General features: G+C 35.8%; 1 protein-coding gene across 8 annotated transcripts in view; it reads right to left on the bottom strand.

The window, feature by feature from the left end:
- pcsk5.L (proprotein convertase subtilisin/kexin type 5 L homeolog) overlaps positions 1-15,581 on the bottom strand; it is a 237,696-nt gene that overhangs the window by 91,896 nt on the left and 130,219 nt on the right. For 4 of the 8 annotated variants that reach the window (XM_018248748.2, XM_018248754.2, XM_018248758.2 and 1 more), the window contains 8 exon segments: positions 9,882-10,018; positions 9,047-9,190; positions 8,780-8,882; positions 7,221-7,414; positions 5,398-5,482; positions 3,886-3,989; positions 2,960-3,089; positions 1,223-1,338 (listed from right to left, as the gene is read on the bottom strand). In XM_018248748.2, coding sequence (XP_018104237.1) covers positions 1,223-1,338; positions 2,960-3,089; positions 3,886-3,989; positions 5,398-5,482; positions 7,221-7,414; positions 8,780-8,882; positions 9,047-9,190; positions 9,882-10,018 — 1,013 coding nt within the window. 8 annotated transcript variants of the gene reach the window in all.

Below are 15,581 nucleotides of genomic sequence, written 5' to 3'. Positions count from 1 at the left end.
GAGCGAGTGAAACGCGCGTCAGGCGCCTCTCAGTAATATTAGCTCAATTAGGCAGGAAGCACATTAGCTGTAACTGAAGTTCTTTTGCGTCGCAATTTACCTTACCACGGACCCGTCAGTAATACTGGGGGTGCACCGTGGGAGGATAGCCTAATGACACCATAGGGGTTGCGTTTGTGGAACGCTGATCACTTAACCCTTCAAGTCAGACTTCTGGTTTTCATATTTCTGTCATACAGAGGGTGCTGCGGCTACTGTGGAGGACTGACAGTTACATTGCCCACAGTTGGTTTTGCTCGCACGTTAAATCTCTGCACATACTAGTGTATTAACCCTTTGGGCACTGAGCACCACCATGGTTGTTTTTTGCCATTACTCATAGAACTTGATGTAGCCTATCCCACGAATGATGCGCTCTATATGATCTTATCAGGTTGAACACGATCAAGTTTTAGAGCATCGGGGGTAGACTACTGTATGCAGCAAATGATGTGCTCCTCCTTTTTGTAATTTTAATTGTTTGGGATTTTTTCACCTTGGTCGATTTTAACTAATGTAAATCAAAGGTTTAGTTTTACCTCCTGTCATGGGACTCACTGAATAATGAATGGGGTGGTGCAAATTGGGGGTCATTCTTTTTCTGTCCTCTTAATATTTATCATTAATCCTTGACCCTGCACACCATTTTTGTGCTTTCATGTTTGGTGGAAGGTGCTATATACTCCAATCTTTGTACACTACTTTAACTAAAAAGTTGGCTTTTTCGTACAACTGGGCATGCGTCTGCCCTGGGAAATTTGAAGAAAGAAGAAGCCGGAAGAGGATCGATGCGTTGTGCTCACCGAGCCGGTGCAGTTTTCTGCTGATAGGAGCACGGGCCAGGGTTTCAGATAAGTCAATACAATCTCTTGGGATGCCTAACATTTGGCTCCCCCAAGTGCACAAAGCCTTTCCTTCTCCTTTAATGGCGGACTCATTTACTCTTATCACCATTAAATCATGTTCAAAGAACCCATTGGGGGGAATGTTATAAACGTAGTTATCAAAAAAATATTTTCAATCTTTCTTTCCAGTGGAAGATTTATTATAGCAGGAGTTGAAATTACATTAATATGAAAACCAAAAATAGGTATTATTACAACTAAAAGTAATGCAAAACATTTCCAGCTTTGTGGCTTCAGTTAAAATTAGACAGGAAAGCTTTTAGCTACCATCAACTCACCATCTTTACAGACCGTTCCCACAACACAGACACTGCCTTCCAGAACATAGTTATCTTGGCAACTTGTGCAATTTCTGTCTCCTGGGCCGGAGCATGTTTGGCAGCTGGCATCACACCTGTCAGATATTTTGAATAATTACAATCCAAAGAATGCATTACATTACTCTTGTATGAGTGGCATGTTACTCAACTATCACAGACCTGACTCCTTAACAGGCACTAAAAATAGATTTTTCATGAAATAGTAAATATGCAGAAAGATGTAAGGGTTTGTATGAAAATGAAATCTAAAAATATCACTGTTATTTAAAATTGAGGGAATTTGTTTATGCTGGATTTTAGCAGGTTAATCCATGCGATGTTCTGTTTAATGTCTTGTTTCCTGTTTAGGGGCTACACTGTACTGTCCAGTACACAGCAGGATGCAACTGAAAGGGTTTTTTTTTTTTGCAAAATGCTTTAGACGAGATTTAAAAAGATATTTGATAAAGTGTGTATGTGGGTTTTGTTGGGTTGCTGGGAAGAGAACCTTTTCTTTACACTCTTGCCTTTCAATATGCATCAGTGAATTATTTCAGAAACAGCACAACATATTTTACTGATTATATAAAGAAAGTTCCTTATCTCCATGATATGATGCACATATCTACGAGCAATTCTGTGTAAAGTTCTGTGCAGAACCAATTTTTGAAACCCACAACCTGGATTTTTACCCGCTTGGACCTGCTACCTGACCCGCAACTGCTGTATTTCCAACCCGATCCAAAACTTGCTGACCACCATTAAACAATAAGTGCTGTTGCTGCAAACTGGAAGTGGCATCATCAGAAGTGGGCAGGCAGAAAAAAAGTTTAAAACATGTGTAAAACTTGCTATAGATCAGACCTGCAAGACCTGCACAGTAGTATGTGTAAAGTAGTAAAACATGCTATAGCTAAGACCTGCAACTCTCAAACCTGCAAGTATACTCACAGGTAACCCGCGGGTACTCAACCCGCAGGACTCTAGTTGTATGTGTTAGGCTGAAAGCAAAGAGACTACTCAAGGCTATTGCAAAGAGCCACAGTGTTTTCTTTAACCACCCATGTCACTCTGTGAAGGGCTTGTTTTAAAAAATAAAAGATTAGAAAAATAACATGGACCCAAGAATATCACTAGAAGTATAGAGATGATTTATCCACCTAGTAGAGAACTATAACAGGGACAAAGAAGAGAACAGGGAAAAATAATAAGCATAGCAACTCAGCTATGATACAAAATTGCAATGTAAAGGTATTTTATTAAAGGGGGAGTGAAGCAAAAATAAACTATATAACATATCCACCGGTTTATGTCTATGCTCATTTTATTTAACAGAAATGAAAGCAGGAGGGAGGGCATCTTGCTAAGTGGCTGTGACAGGCTGTCTGCATGGTAATCTGATGTGCATAGGTGATTGAAAGGTTCCATTAGATTAAGGACTTTCCATTAATTAGCATGCTTTATATTCAGAGTACAATGTTTCTAGTTCTGTCAATAATGCTTATTGCCAGTAGGACTGTGAAAAGCACAACTGGAGTTGCAGGAGATGGTATGTGCAATGCTCAGGCATCTTTGTTACATGTTTGATATTTCCCTACAGATTTTAATAAATTCTTGTGTTCCATGACTACGGCACATTCTGTTGCAAGGATTTGTGATATATAGCTATTCTTCCAACATACTGTATTATACAAGGCTTGAGCAACCTCTACTTACTTTTTGCAAGTTTTGTAAGCATTTGTTTTTGATTGAGTCAGATAATATCCAGAACTACACATCTGCACACATTTTCCATCTTCAAATAATGTTCCATCTGTGCAGTTTATGCAGTTGTCTATTGCTGGTCCTAGAGGAAAGATCATATATATATATATATATACTGTATATATAGGTGTAACTATTAAAAACAGATATCTGAAACTGAGTCTCTTGTTCTACAATATATACAAACACACTACATAATACCATTGATTATCCTAACTATAGCAAAACGGTACTTGTCATTGCTTTTTACAGGAAATTTTCAGGTAAACCTGTATAAACGAATAGCAGTTAAATATATAGTGAATAAAGTACCCCCTTTTGTAAAATATAAGGATATTATAAGTTACCAAGGAGTTTCATGACCATATAAAAACACGAGGCCGAAGGCCGAGTGTTTTTATACAGGTCATGGAACTCCAAGGTAACTTCTAATATCCTCATATTTTGCAACTGGGGGGTACTTTATTTATTATAATACACAAATTTCGGTGAGTCATGTGACAGAAATGACATCAGAACTCACCGTTTATAACTGATGACATCAGAACTCACCGTTTATAAGGCTATAATTTACAAGATATTCATGGCTTTTGTGTATTATATATACTTTATATCACACCCCTTAGACTGTGGCGCGGAGCCCCATGGGGCTGAAGCAGTAGTTATAGAAGCTCAGCTTGAAGGCCATTTTGGATGAGCTTTCAAGTGAGTGTTTATTTGCTATCCTAGTGCCCAGATAAAGAATAACTAAGGCGATACCTGGGCTAAATACTTATTTACTGCCCTACAGCAAACTATGGGACTGAGTATTCCCAGTAGTTTAATTTGTTTCTTTTAATTGAGCATTCCATTCCTGTACTCTTACTCCCAATCCATACCTGAACATGTGGCGCACGATCTGTGACATGGATCACACTCCTTTTTAAGGGCACTGTAATATTTTCCATCTTCACAACTCACAGCACATTTTGACCCTTGTAAACTTTAAAAGAAATACATAAATATAGATATATGTTTAGCGTAATTTGTCTCTAAGCAGTTAGGAGGAACAGTATGATAGATTTTTTGCAAGCACTGTCTCTGTGGGAAACAAATGTGAGCTGAATAAAAATGAGGGACAACTGAAGCAATTAACACGAGGAGTCATAAATATGTATTATTTGACTCATTTGCCCTCTTGTGCTTTTCTCAGGAATCTTGAAGAAGAAAGATTAATAGAATAATAGGTCTCTATTTATGTAAATGATTGAAACAAGGAAATCAGTGACTGCAATGTATGCGCAACTGAAGTACGCTTTCCGTTCTGGGCAAGGGTTTTACAGATACAAAACCCCATTGAACTTTATGGATTGCTTTCACACAGGAATCACTAAACAAAAACCAAGTGATACTGACAAGTTATCTGCTATAGCTGAGCAATAACAGCCATCATCTCTCAATTTGGCAACAATACAACATGAAATTAATATTTGATATAAAGGACTAGCGTACACGGCCTTTTTTCTTCCACAGTGGAAACAGCACAGTCTAGAGCTTAGTCAACATGATTACAATGAAAAAAATCTATGTAAATTCAAGTCATGTATGGTCACAGCCTAATTTAAAGGAATACTATACCCCAAAATTAATACTTACTTAAGAGATAGTTGATATTATGTGACCTATTAAAGAACCAAACCAAAACTGGAATATCTATTTCAGTTAACATTGCCCTTTTACCTTGAACCACCATTTTGTGATGACCTGTGAAGTCCCTCAGAGATCACCAGACAGGAAATAAGCAAGGGGAATAAAAGACAGAACTTTGTCCATTCATTGGTTGATGTGACCTAACATGTATGTGTGCCCTTGGTGATCTCAGGGGATGGAAACTTTCTACTTAGGATAACCCAAGGGAACATACTACAAAAAATGTAAATTTTTCTGAAAATGCTTCATTTATAGGGGTGTTACATTTGAAATGTTATGCAATATATATTTTTAGAGAGACCCACGTTGTATGGGGGTGTGGTTTTCCTTTAAGTACTATATCATGTATGTAATTGATCTAACTGCAGTTTTATGTAAAGCAAAACTCATTTGCAGAGGGAAAAACACATTATATAAAAAGTGAACTATGTGAGGGGCGGCAACTTATTGCTGAGGTTATCAGCATAGCCAAGGGATATTTGCTATTGCTTGAACCTTAAGTTCACTTAAAGAGCACACATCATTAGTAGTTTACCAAGGTGTCATATCCCAGGGCAACTGAAAGCCTATTACTGCATTCATTTCTCATCTTCCCTTTGATGGATTTGTTTTTCAAACCTTCATTACAAAATGTTACATCTTAGAATAATCAAACTCAATATCACCTCCCGTCGAATAGTCTATCAGTCATACTTTCTTACCTTAGGCCAGGTTTGCATTCAGTGCAGGTGTGTTCTGAAGTGCAGCTCTTACAGTTTTCATTGCATTTTCGACAAAGGGCCTTATCTATAAATATGATCCCAGAGCAAACATTTTAATATAAATAAAAACTTGCATTAAAAACATTAAATACATTGTCTTACCTTCAGTCAAGTTGTGTCTGTATAATATTAGTGAGCATTTTCTTTGCTTTGAATTAAAGCTTTCTATATCTTTCCAAATATTAAAGTATAAAGTGAAGAACATTTTTAACATGTCAAATTGTAGAGTTTCATGCTCAGTTAATGTTTAATGCCTTGCACAGAAAAAGCCTGACAGCACCAGAACTGGCATTTTGCCGCATGGAACCTCCCCCCCCCCCCCGGAACACCTTTAAGGCATTTCCCATTCAACTCAGTTGAAGGTAAAAGCACCACATAAAAGTTACCTTATTTTCTTTTAAAAGGAGAGGAAGGTTGAAAAAAGAAACTACTTCCAAACTCTGTATTTTTTACTCATTTTAATTTCTATATTTTTTCTTTATAAATCAATGGTGAAGGTGATTTTTCTACTATTAATGCAAACTAGCTGTAATATCAAATTACTTGATCAGCCCTTTAGAATAAAAGTGCATTAAACCAGGTTTACAGGCCTGATATAATAGCAAATATTCTGAGGGACAGAAAAAGGTTTTATGATTATAGCATAGTACACCCAAGCTTTGTTACAATTCATCTATTTGAAGCCTTCTGAGCTGTATATTGACTCAAATTGTAGTTATTTGGGGCTGGCACTGATGCAATAGCCTTTGCAAAGTTGATGTCATTATCTTGTGCACTGTGCAGCAACAATCACCAGAGCTAGTGTGAGGTAATTAGCTACAACCTGTTATAGAAAATCTATAGATTCTATAAAAAAACACATCAGTAATAAATGGCTACAACTTCAGATATCAAGTGGTGGGTGCTTTGTGAATAGGCTATGGGGAAGGGCTCAAGTGTCATATAGAATTCATATATAAGCTAACATTTGAAAGTCATTTCTAGGGGCACTTTTCAGCTCTTTAAAAAAAGGAAAGGAAATGCGCCACACACATTACATATGACTTTATGTAAAGGTCATGGTAATTAAACTGCAGTTGTGTTTGAAAACCTTTTTTTTTTTAATAACTGTACCAAATAGTGTTAGTACAAACAATGAGTAAAGTAAAGAGATCTATTGAAAGCTATTAAATACATCCGTGCAGTAAACAAAGGGCAAAAAGCCAAAACCAGGGTCTGTAATAGAAATCAGGGACAGCTGATTCTGATTCTAATTTTCCCTTTGCAGTAATTTCTTACACTTTCTTTGCTACTTTCGCTCTACACAATTATTAAATCGATTTGCTTTATCAAAGCTTCTGTTTATAGTAGTGTACCTAAGCTAAAGATGATTATATTAAATGAAAACATGTAGGTAGAACAAGTCACTAAACCTAGATGTCTGGCTTCAAATTCCCCAAAAAGTAACCAAGTATCAATGTCATTCCAGGGGCTCACATGGCACATTATGTACTGCCTACAGGTATTTTCTTTCTTATTGGAGACAGGAACAATATCTGCTCTTATTACTATTTATTTAGGCTTGTGCTGGGATCACTAAAGATTCTGCTTTATCCTATAATCATAGTGTTTATCTAGAGGCTGATGCTTAATTGTTGCTTTTCTTGCTTTGTCTATGGTTGGTTCTGTGCTTCTTCTGCAGATTCTGAAACTTAAATGACCAGTTTTTACATGTGGAAACATTTGTCATTCATGAAAGAAGAATGCATTATAAATGAGCTTACTTTCATTCAAGTAGAAGCCTTCTGGGCAGTTTGTTATGCAGCTGTTGCTTTCTTCATTTAAGTAGAAGCCAGGTTTGCATGCTGTGCATTGGTCAGTTCGACTTCCCACGCATGTGTCACAGTGTGGGAAACATTTTTTGCATCTTTTTTTGTCTGCAAGGTAGTGACCAGTGGGACAGTCTGATACACAAATCCTGCGAGAAATGATAATGTATACTTTATACATGAATGTTTGCTTTTACTTTAAAGAGTGTAGAAGGGGAATACATGAGAAGCAATTAAGAAGCGTTAAAAAGAAAACTATACACTTGAACAAAGCTGGTCTTTCTAAATATCACATTAAAAAGCCCATGCATAAAACACTTTTTCATAAAGCCTTTTAAATAAAAATATATTCTTCTAATAATATGTGCCATTGCATTATCCTGAATGAAACCATTCTCAGTGGACTGCTGATTTGTTTTGATCCTGCTCATGAGTACAGGAAATAGAATATAATTTTACTTTTATATTCAGATTTTGCCCTGTTTAGTTTTAATAAATAACAATAACCATAGATATGTCTTAATTAAAACAGACAAAAAGTATGATCCGTACAAGCCCGATTTACTGAACTAATGTTGAAAATGTGGGTATTGCCCACTTAAAAGACTACTGTGTAGATCAATGCTGAAAAACTGTTGTGTTTTTAATTTTTTTCACCTTCTCATAAATATGCCCATAAGAGTTTGATGGTGAATAAATGTTAACTGTCCACTAAACATACCTTTTCTTATTTGTGATAAAGTGTTTGCTGTTATCTTAATATTAGGATTGTTGATTGTAGTTTTTTAGAAACCCATTGAGGCCTCAAGTATCAACATAGCGCAGATTCTTCCTGCATAGTTGTATATACTATACTCAAGAAAACCCATTAAGTAAGTCACATTCCAGAACACTTTTAAATTACTCTCCCATTAAAGTACCAGAACACACCATGAATTGAATAATGAATTAACTATTATTAGCTTATTCCAACCGTATATTGACACTACAGCCTAAAGTATATCTTCTCTTGTATTTTAGGTTTTTTTATCTTTGCGCTAAAATCTGTAAAAATGAATAATCTTCAGTTCTATCATAATCAGAGTGAGGTCTAGTTAACCTCACAATTTTTAATTTAGGAGTGGAACAGGATAAACAGCAAGTTGTGACTGTACTATTCTAGATGGAGCCTTACATTATTTGGCTGGATGTATTCCATTTAGGACAGTATGATTTTCATTATGTTTTGCACTATTAGATCAGCTCACGTCCCTCTCGCCAAGCAGCAGTGTATTGATTGAACAATCTCTGCCAATCTTGCTCAGACAAAAAATAAACTTTAAGACACAGTAGGAATTCTACACAGCCAGTATGACAATGTTTTGATTTGAATGTTCTTTTCAAATAATTAAAAACCACTTTCTTTAAACAGTTACAGAATCCAGTAAGGAAGTCTACCAATGGTATATGCCAATCATTGTGGCATGTTCTAAACAAAGTACAGGGGAACACGTGGGTATAAACTGACTACTTACCTTGTGTTGTTTTTAGCCTTGTAATAAAAGTGGAGACAGTCACTACAGTGATCTGGCCCGGGCCCATCACATCCTATGTTGCTGCATTCAACATCACAAGGGCCTTTTGGTAAAGATGACATTTTGTTTCATGGAAATATTTTTTTTTTATTGTACACATAGTTATTGTTAATATAAAAAAAGCTTTAACAAAGCACTAACAAAATATGCAATAGTCATATATAGCATGTACAGTTTATTGCTTATTATTTTATATTGTGCCTTCACCTGTATAATCATCCATGCTGTAATCCTCAGAAGGCTCATCTATCGGACTAGATCTTACTCTTTCCACCTTGGGGACATCATTTCTAGGGGAGTATGGATGAACCGATGTACCATAGAGAACTAAAGACCATTCTTTTAATTTTCCTTAGAAGAGAAAAAGGGAGTCAAAGTAAACAACAACAAAAACATTTTTCCATTCAACTGTCAAAAACTTATAATGGTACATGATAATGTTCAGCCATTTTTGTCAATATTTAAAAAAAATCAAATATCCCCATCACTCATTTATTTATGTAAAGCAGTAGTCAGAATGTATTTTCAGCCATTTTCAGAAACACAAATAAAAAGTAACAATCTTTCTATTATATACTGTAATATCACATACTGTCATCATCCTTCACTTCTAAGATATACCCGCAGCTTTTTACTCCTAGAAAGGCTTACAAATTTGGCACACAGTAAATGAGGTATGGGATCCGTTATCCAGAAACCCATTATCCAGAAAGCTCCGAATTATGAAAAGGTGGTCTCCCATAGACCAAATATTTTCCAAATAATCCAATTTTTTAAGAACTGTTTCCTTTTTCTCTTTAATAATAAAACCGTTCCTTCTACATGAGCCAAATTAAGATTTAATTAATCCTTATGGGAAACAAAATCAGCCTAAAGGGTTTATTTAATGTTTGCACGGTTTTCTAGTAGACTTCAGGTATGAAGATCCAAATTATGGAAAGATCCATTATCTGGATAGCCCCAGGTCCCGAGCATTCTGGATACTAGGTCCCATACCTGTATATTCATTTAGAATTTTCAGATAATTTCAGTTAAATTATACCTGGTGTTTTAAAGTTTCTCAGCTGGGATGGCGTATCATATATTTCCAGGGTCCAGTCTCCTGAGGCTCTTTCTCCCCAACAATGAGTTGTCATAAACTCCCAGTTCTTAAAACCTTCCATAGAATGGTCAAACAGTCTGTAAATAGGCAAAAGAAACACATTTAAACCAAAAGATTTAATTTTAAAAAAAAAAAACACAGCAGCTGAATTCAATCTTTAATGTGCTCAAAACCATTTTACTGTTTATATTGCTGCAGGGAGAGTTCCTTTTTCTCCCAGCTGTGATTTCTGTAATTAAAAGGTGGCCTGTTTCTTGTAAGACTTTCTATCAAACCTAGATCCAGATTGTAATTGCCCTTTATTTCCCCTAAATCAATAACTGCCTCGTTAATTTATAGTAAACTAGTGCAAAGAAAACTATGCAAAGGTCAGTGGAGCCCTTGTATAAAGAAAAATAAAACATGATACAAAATTAACCTCTTTATACACAGTGAAGGCGACAAGTTACTTTCAATCTGTATTACAGTGTAGTGTTTTTTCACAACTTTTAAATGCATCTTTTTATATCCTCTGGCACCTAAACAAAAACAGTCCCTCTTTAGCGGAGGGCTCTTGAATAGCAGAAAGTAGTGTAAGGTAATGACGGATTACCAAAAGTGGTTGCCCAGAGCCCATAGTGTGAAGAGGAACCCAGTGTTAGTAAAAGGATGTGGAGTTTGTGTATGCATGTGAGGGAATGGTTAAATTAACATATAACAAACACAAGGAATTATACTCCAGATAACTAATAAGATCAGGAAGGAGAAAAGAAGAGTGGTCCAACCAACCTTATATAAGTTACTGGACCCAGTAAAACATTACTCTTTTCAGGGAAGGGACAAAACAGCAGCAGACCTCAATATAATATTACAGGTATAACGTAAAATACTCTTGAGCCCAGAGAGAGTTCTATCCCTGGCCCACTACTACAATCTGATTAATACCAAAGCTGCTTCTTTAAAGACTAACGAGTTCCTGATTTTTGTCTTTTTAAGTGGATGGCAGTGACAACGACAAGGAAAATTATATTTTATAATCATTGCAGTATTTTTTGTCATTTAATATTCAAGGCTGCTAACAGATTGTTGGCTTTTGCTTTAGGCAAAAACACATTAAAAACAGATCATTTCCCCATCCTTTAATGCATATTTAGCAATGCTTTTTTCCTTTCCCTAGGGGATTATTAAAAAAACACTTTGGTTCAAGTTGCTAATGCAGTGGTATTAGAGACAAAGTGCAGAACATATGTGAAGAAATGCCTTTTCCATCATATAAAATTGGATCTTGAATTTTTTTCAGTTTTTACAGATGATAAAATAAGTTCATGTTTTGGTTTAAAGTCCTATAAGTGCCACTGATATAATCAAACAGTTTGTAAATCTTGAACGACAGTAGAACCCCCATTTTACATGGGACAAGAAAAAAATGGTGTAAAATCCAGAAAAATGTGTTGTACATAATATATAGGTGGGACCATAAAACAACAATGTAAAATGAGGGAAAACTTAAAATCAGGGGATGTAAAGTTGAGGATCCACTGTATAAGTAGAGTCCTACTAAAAGCTCAAATGCACCTCAATTCTGTACAATATTGTAGGTCTGATGTTAAAGAAAGGGCACTGGGCATGATACTTTTGAGAAAGTCTGTACAATTTAAAGGAGAAGGTAGACCTGGGAAGTTACATTTTAGCATATGACTGAATGTTCTGTTCTTGGCAACATTTTAGCTGGTCATTTTTTTACAATTTATTTTTATAATTTAATGATGTGCCTTATTCTTCTTGTTCTTTCCAGCATTCAAGTTAGGGCCAGCTACCTCAGCAGCCAAAAATATTTTGCTCTGTGAGGCCACAATTGCATTGTTTTTGCTACTTTTTTTTATTTATCTTTCTATTGTGGCCCCCTCCTATTTATCTTCCAGCTTCTCATCCATCCCACTGCCTGGTTGCTAGGGTAAATTGGATGCAAGCAATCAGATTGCTGCTAAAATTTTGAACACAAAAAGCATAATTCAAAACTACAAAAAAATTAAAAATGAAGAACAACCACAAAATGTCTCTATCACTGTCTATTTCCCCCTTGAGCCAACCGTTTTACATCTGTTGCATTTATCTGTATCTTCAGGAAAAAAGTACTTACTGCAAAAACTCCCAGTGGGAACAGAAACACTAGATTACAGTTTAAAATAAATATTTTTTTATTTTCTATTTATTATATGTTGAGGTAAAGCATGCCCTGTCAACTAAACAGAGTACATCAGGGGCATATTTATTACAACTGAAGTCAAATAACACCGGTGAAGTAGCAGATTTTCCTTTTGTTTTCTAACATGTAGGTTAGTGTTGAAATCTAATTGCTGAATGATTGCTATGGGCAACATCATCGGTGATGTTTGTCACCAATATAAACACTTCCCCAATATCATTTAAGTCTGTAAGCAACTTTATTCATTTGAATTTGTTCCATGGTGCAAATCAGTGACATGTTCCCCTCTTCAACTTATTAGCGAGAAAGGTGTCCCTAATTTGTGTGCTTTGCCTTGACTGAATACACAGTTAATAAGAGCAGATATAAAGTAGATCCTTACTGCTTTGGTGCTAGGGCTTTGTTTCCTTTCTCTCCTTGCATGAAAATATTTTTTGTGTTACTGAATTTGCAAGATGTTGCCTCTTCGCCGAACACTACTAATTATGTTGGCAGGAAATAAACATAAATAGTGATGATAATAACAGAATGGATGAGCATGCAGCAAAATCCCCAGGTAAGCACTTGGCTTAAAAATGATATATGTCCTTGGGCTTTAACAGGCTGTGTTACAAACAAATCCCAAGAACTTCATTTAGATCTGAAGCCCACAGGTAACTACACTAAACCTCAAAGAATACTAATCACAGTGGCTTGAAAAGTCACATAATAGGCATGTTAATTTTGATTGAAGTGCCTCCTACAGATTTCTCTGCGTTCAATACATTTTATCCAACCCACAAAATTACTCTCTCACTATGTAAGTGACCTGTACAAATAGGGCTAATAACACAGGTAATTCAAACAAATATTAAAGCTTTATTTTAATCCAGTTATTGGATGTTCTTGTTTTATTTTCCTTTGACAGGGTGTTCTCTGCAAAATGCTGAAACTGCTTATCAGAAGTTAGACGCAGTACTTGTACTCAGTTGTGCTCTCTGAGGTTAAATGCAAGGTAGGGGCATCTACGGGGGAATAAATGCTGCCATACACAGGAAGCACTGTATAGACTGTTAGATAATGCTCCTTGTACTGCATTTTGGAAATGCAATATACTGCAAAGCATGGACCAGTGTTTAAAGTGATTTGGGCACATTTGTTACAATTGGACCCTTCTCCAAGTTTTGTAAATGAGGTTTAATGCATACTTTAGCAACATTCAATGGTCACCTCCGTGGGTAAAGAAAGGAGAATCCTGCTAAATGTATCATCTAAGTAAGCAGAGACTAGCCACCTTAATCTGTCTCCCTAGCTGTCTGGATCTAACTCTTACCTCTGGTTAGGGTCCAGATTGTCTTGGAGTGAAAAACAGAGGATATCATGTTGTCCTGCAGTAGTAAAAGCTGAATTTCTTGTTTGAACAACTATTGTTTGTTTCTATTTTTTGTAAGCAACTGTGACTTGACAAGCAATGTAACCAATGGTTATCTTTTCTATAGCTTATCCTATATCTTATCAGGTGATCAGAATACATGCTTGCTTCAAACTCAGGAAGATCATATGGAATTAGTGTAATTTAAGTTTATTTCTTCCCTTACAGCTTGCTGTTAAGAAAATTGTTTTTCCTATTGAGCAGGACTGCAAATAAGATATGTACATATTGCTTTCTAACTTTCTTGCATACTAATCCCTTCCAAAGGGGAACTGTGTACATAAAAATTATTTTCTTATCAAGCTGACAGCACTGCAAGAGCTTGTTATTCTGCAGATAAATATAAAATACTGATATACCGGAACTTACTTATCAATTTTGTGCCATAAGCAAAACCAAAAGGACTTTAATTACTTTCCCCAGATGCTGTTACACATTGCACAATGAGTATCGCTGCTAATCTGTCATGCAGAAACACTTCTTATAGTTTAAAGCAGGCATACATAGAAATGAGAGTAAAATCAGATTAAATAGAATTTTGGCAGATTAAAGTGTTACAAGACTTCATTGTAACCAAAGATGACATCATATTACATATTACGGACTAGAGGCAAAACATCTCATACAGAAGGTAATATCTTCGCACTTTTGCCTTGCAGCTCTAGCATCCCAAGTTTGATGCACACTTTCTGCATGGACTTTGTACTTACTTCCCCATGCCAAAAAAAAATTCAGGTTAATTAGCTACTGACAAAATTGATTATAGTGTGTGTGTGACTGTGATAGGGACCAAGCTCTACTGAGGCAGGGACTGATGTAAATGATGTATAATCTCTAAAGCGCTACATAAATGTGTTGGTGCTATATAAATAACCAGTAATATATAATTACATAGAAGGGTAATCTGTAAAGAAACACTCCTATCCACAGCTTTAGCACACAATGCTTAGACCACATATAATAGTTAGGGTACACATACCCTGGCCTATTCTTTTGCCAATCTTTCTCCGAGAAATGCAATGTAATATATTGGGCAGCACTCTCACAAATAATTTAAGGGTAGTGCACCTTTTAGTATGTTATAGAATGGCTAATTTGTGTGGCTATTATGGCTATTTATAGTCTTCTTGTTACTCTTTCCAGCTTACAAATGGGGGTCGCTGACCCCATCTAAAAAGCAAATGCTCTGTAAATCTACAAATGTATTGTTATTACTCATCTTTATATTGAAGCCCTCTCCTATTCATATTCTAGTCTTTTATTCAAACCAATGCATGGTTGCTGGGGTAATTTGGACCCTAGAAATCAGATTGCTGATATTGCAAACTGGAGAGCTGCTAAATAAAAAGCTATATAACTCAAAGCCACAAATAATAAAAAAATGAAAACCAGTTGTAAATTGTCCCAGACATTCTCTACATCATACTAAAAGTTAATTTGAGGAACAACCCCTTTTAATGCAGCAATTGACACAGAGCAACATTTCAAGTACCGTAACAGGTTTTAGAACATTCACCAAACTACCACATATGGTGTGTTAGTGATGAACATGGGCAAGAAAAAAATGACAGCTCTAAACCATAATGTGCAGCTATTTTTAAGACCCAAACCCATCAAGGACATTGCTAAAGCAGAAGCAGTGAAGTGCAAAATATTTAAAGATGCAATGTATACAAATTCATCATGAGTTTACTAAATAGGGTTGTGTTAGGCTTTCATTCTTCTTCTTTCTATTGATTTTATTAAACATTTTATAATAATAAATATATAAAAGTCCAATGTAACAATATGCAAATAAATAAACATGCACATTAAAACAAGCATAGCCATGCACAGAGCAATATTTGCTACAGAGCAAAAGGGCAGTAACTGCAATTCCTATGCAGACACAATAAATGAACAGTGGGCACAATGTGGTCACAGTATGATATTTTACAAACCTTACAACTTCTGGGTGAGTCAGACATACATGTAAAGTTTGTTCTATGGCTACATTCTAATCACAATTTTGCTTCCCAGTGAGCTGCATTTAGAAACCCTATAA

This window comes from Xenopus laevis, chromosome 1L (genome assembly GCF_017654675.1).
Source record: "Xenopus laevis strain J_2021 chromosome 1L, Xenopus_laevis_v10.1, whole genome shotgun sequence".
NCBI classification, from domain to species: domain Eukaryota; kingdom Metazoa; phylum Chordata; class Amphibia; order Anura; family Pipidae; genus Xenopus; species Xenopus laevis.
Note: the sequence above shows the minus strand (reverse complement) of the source record. Positions and strands in the feature narration are given on the sequence as shown.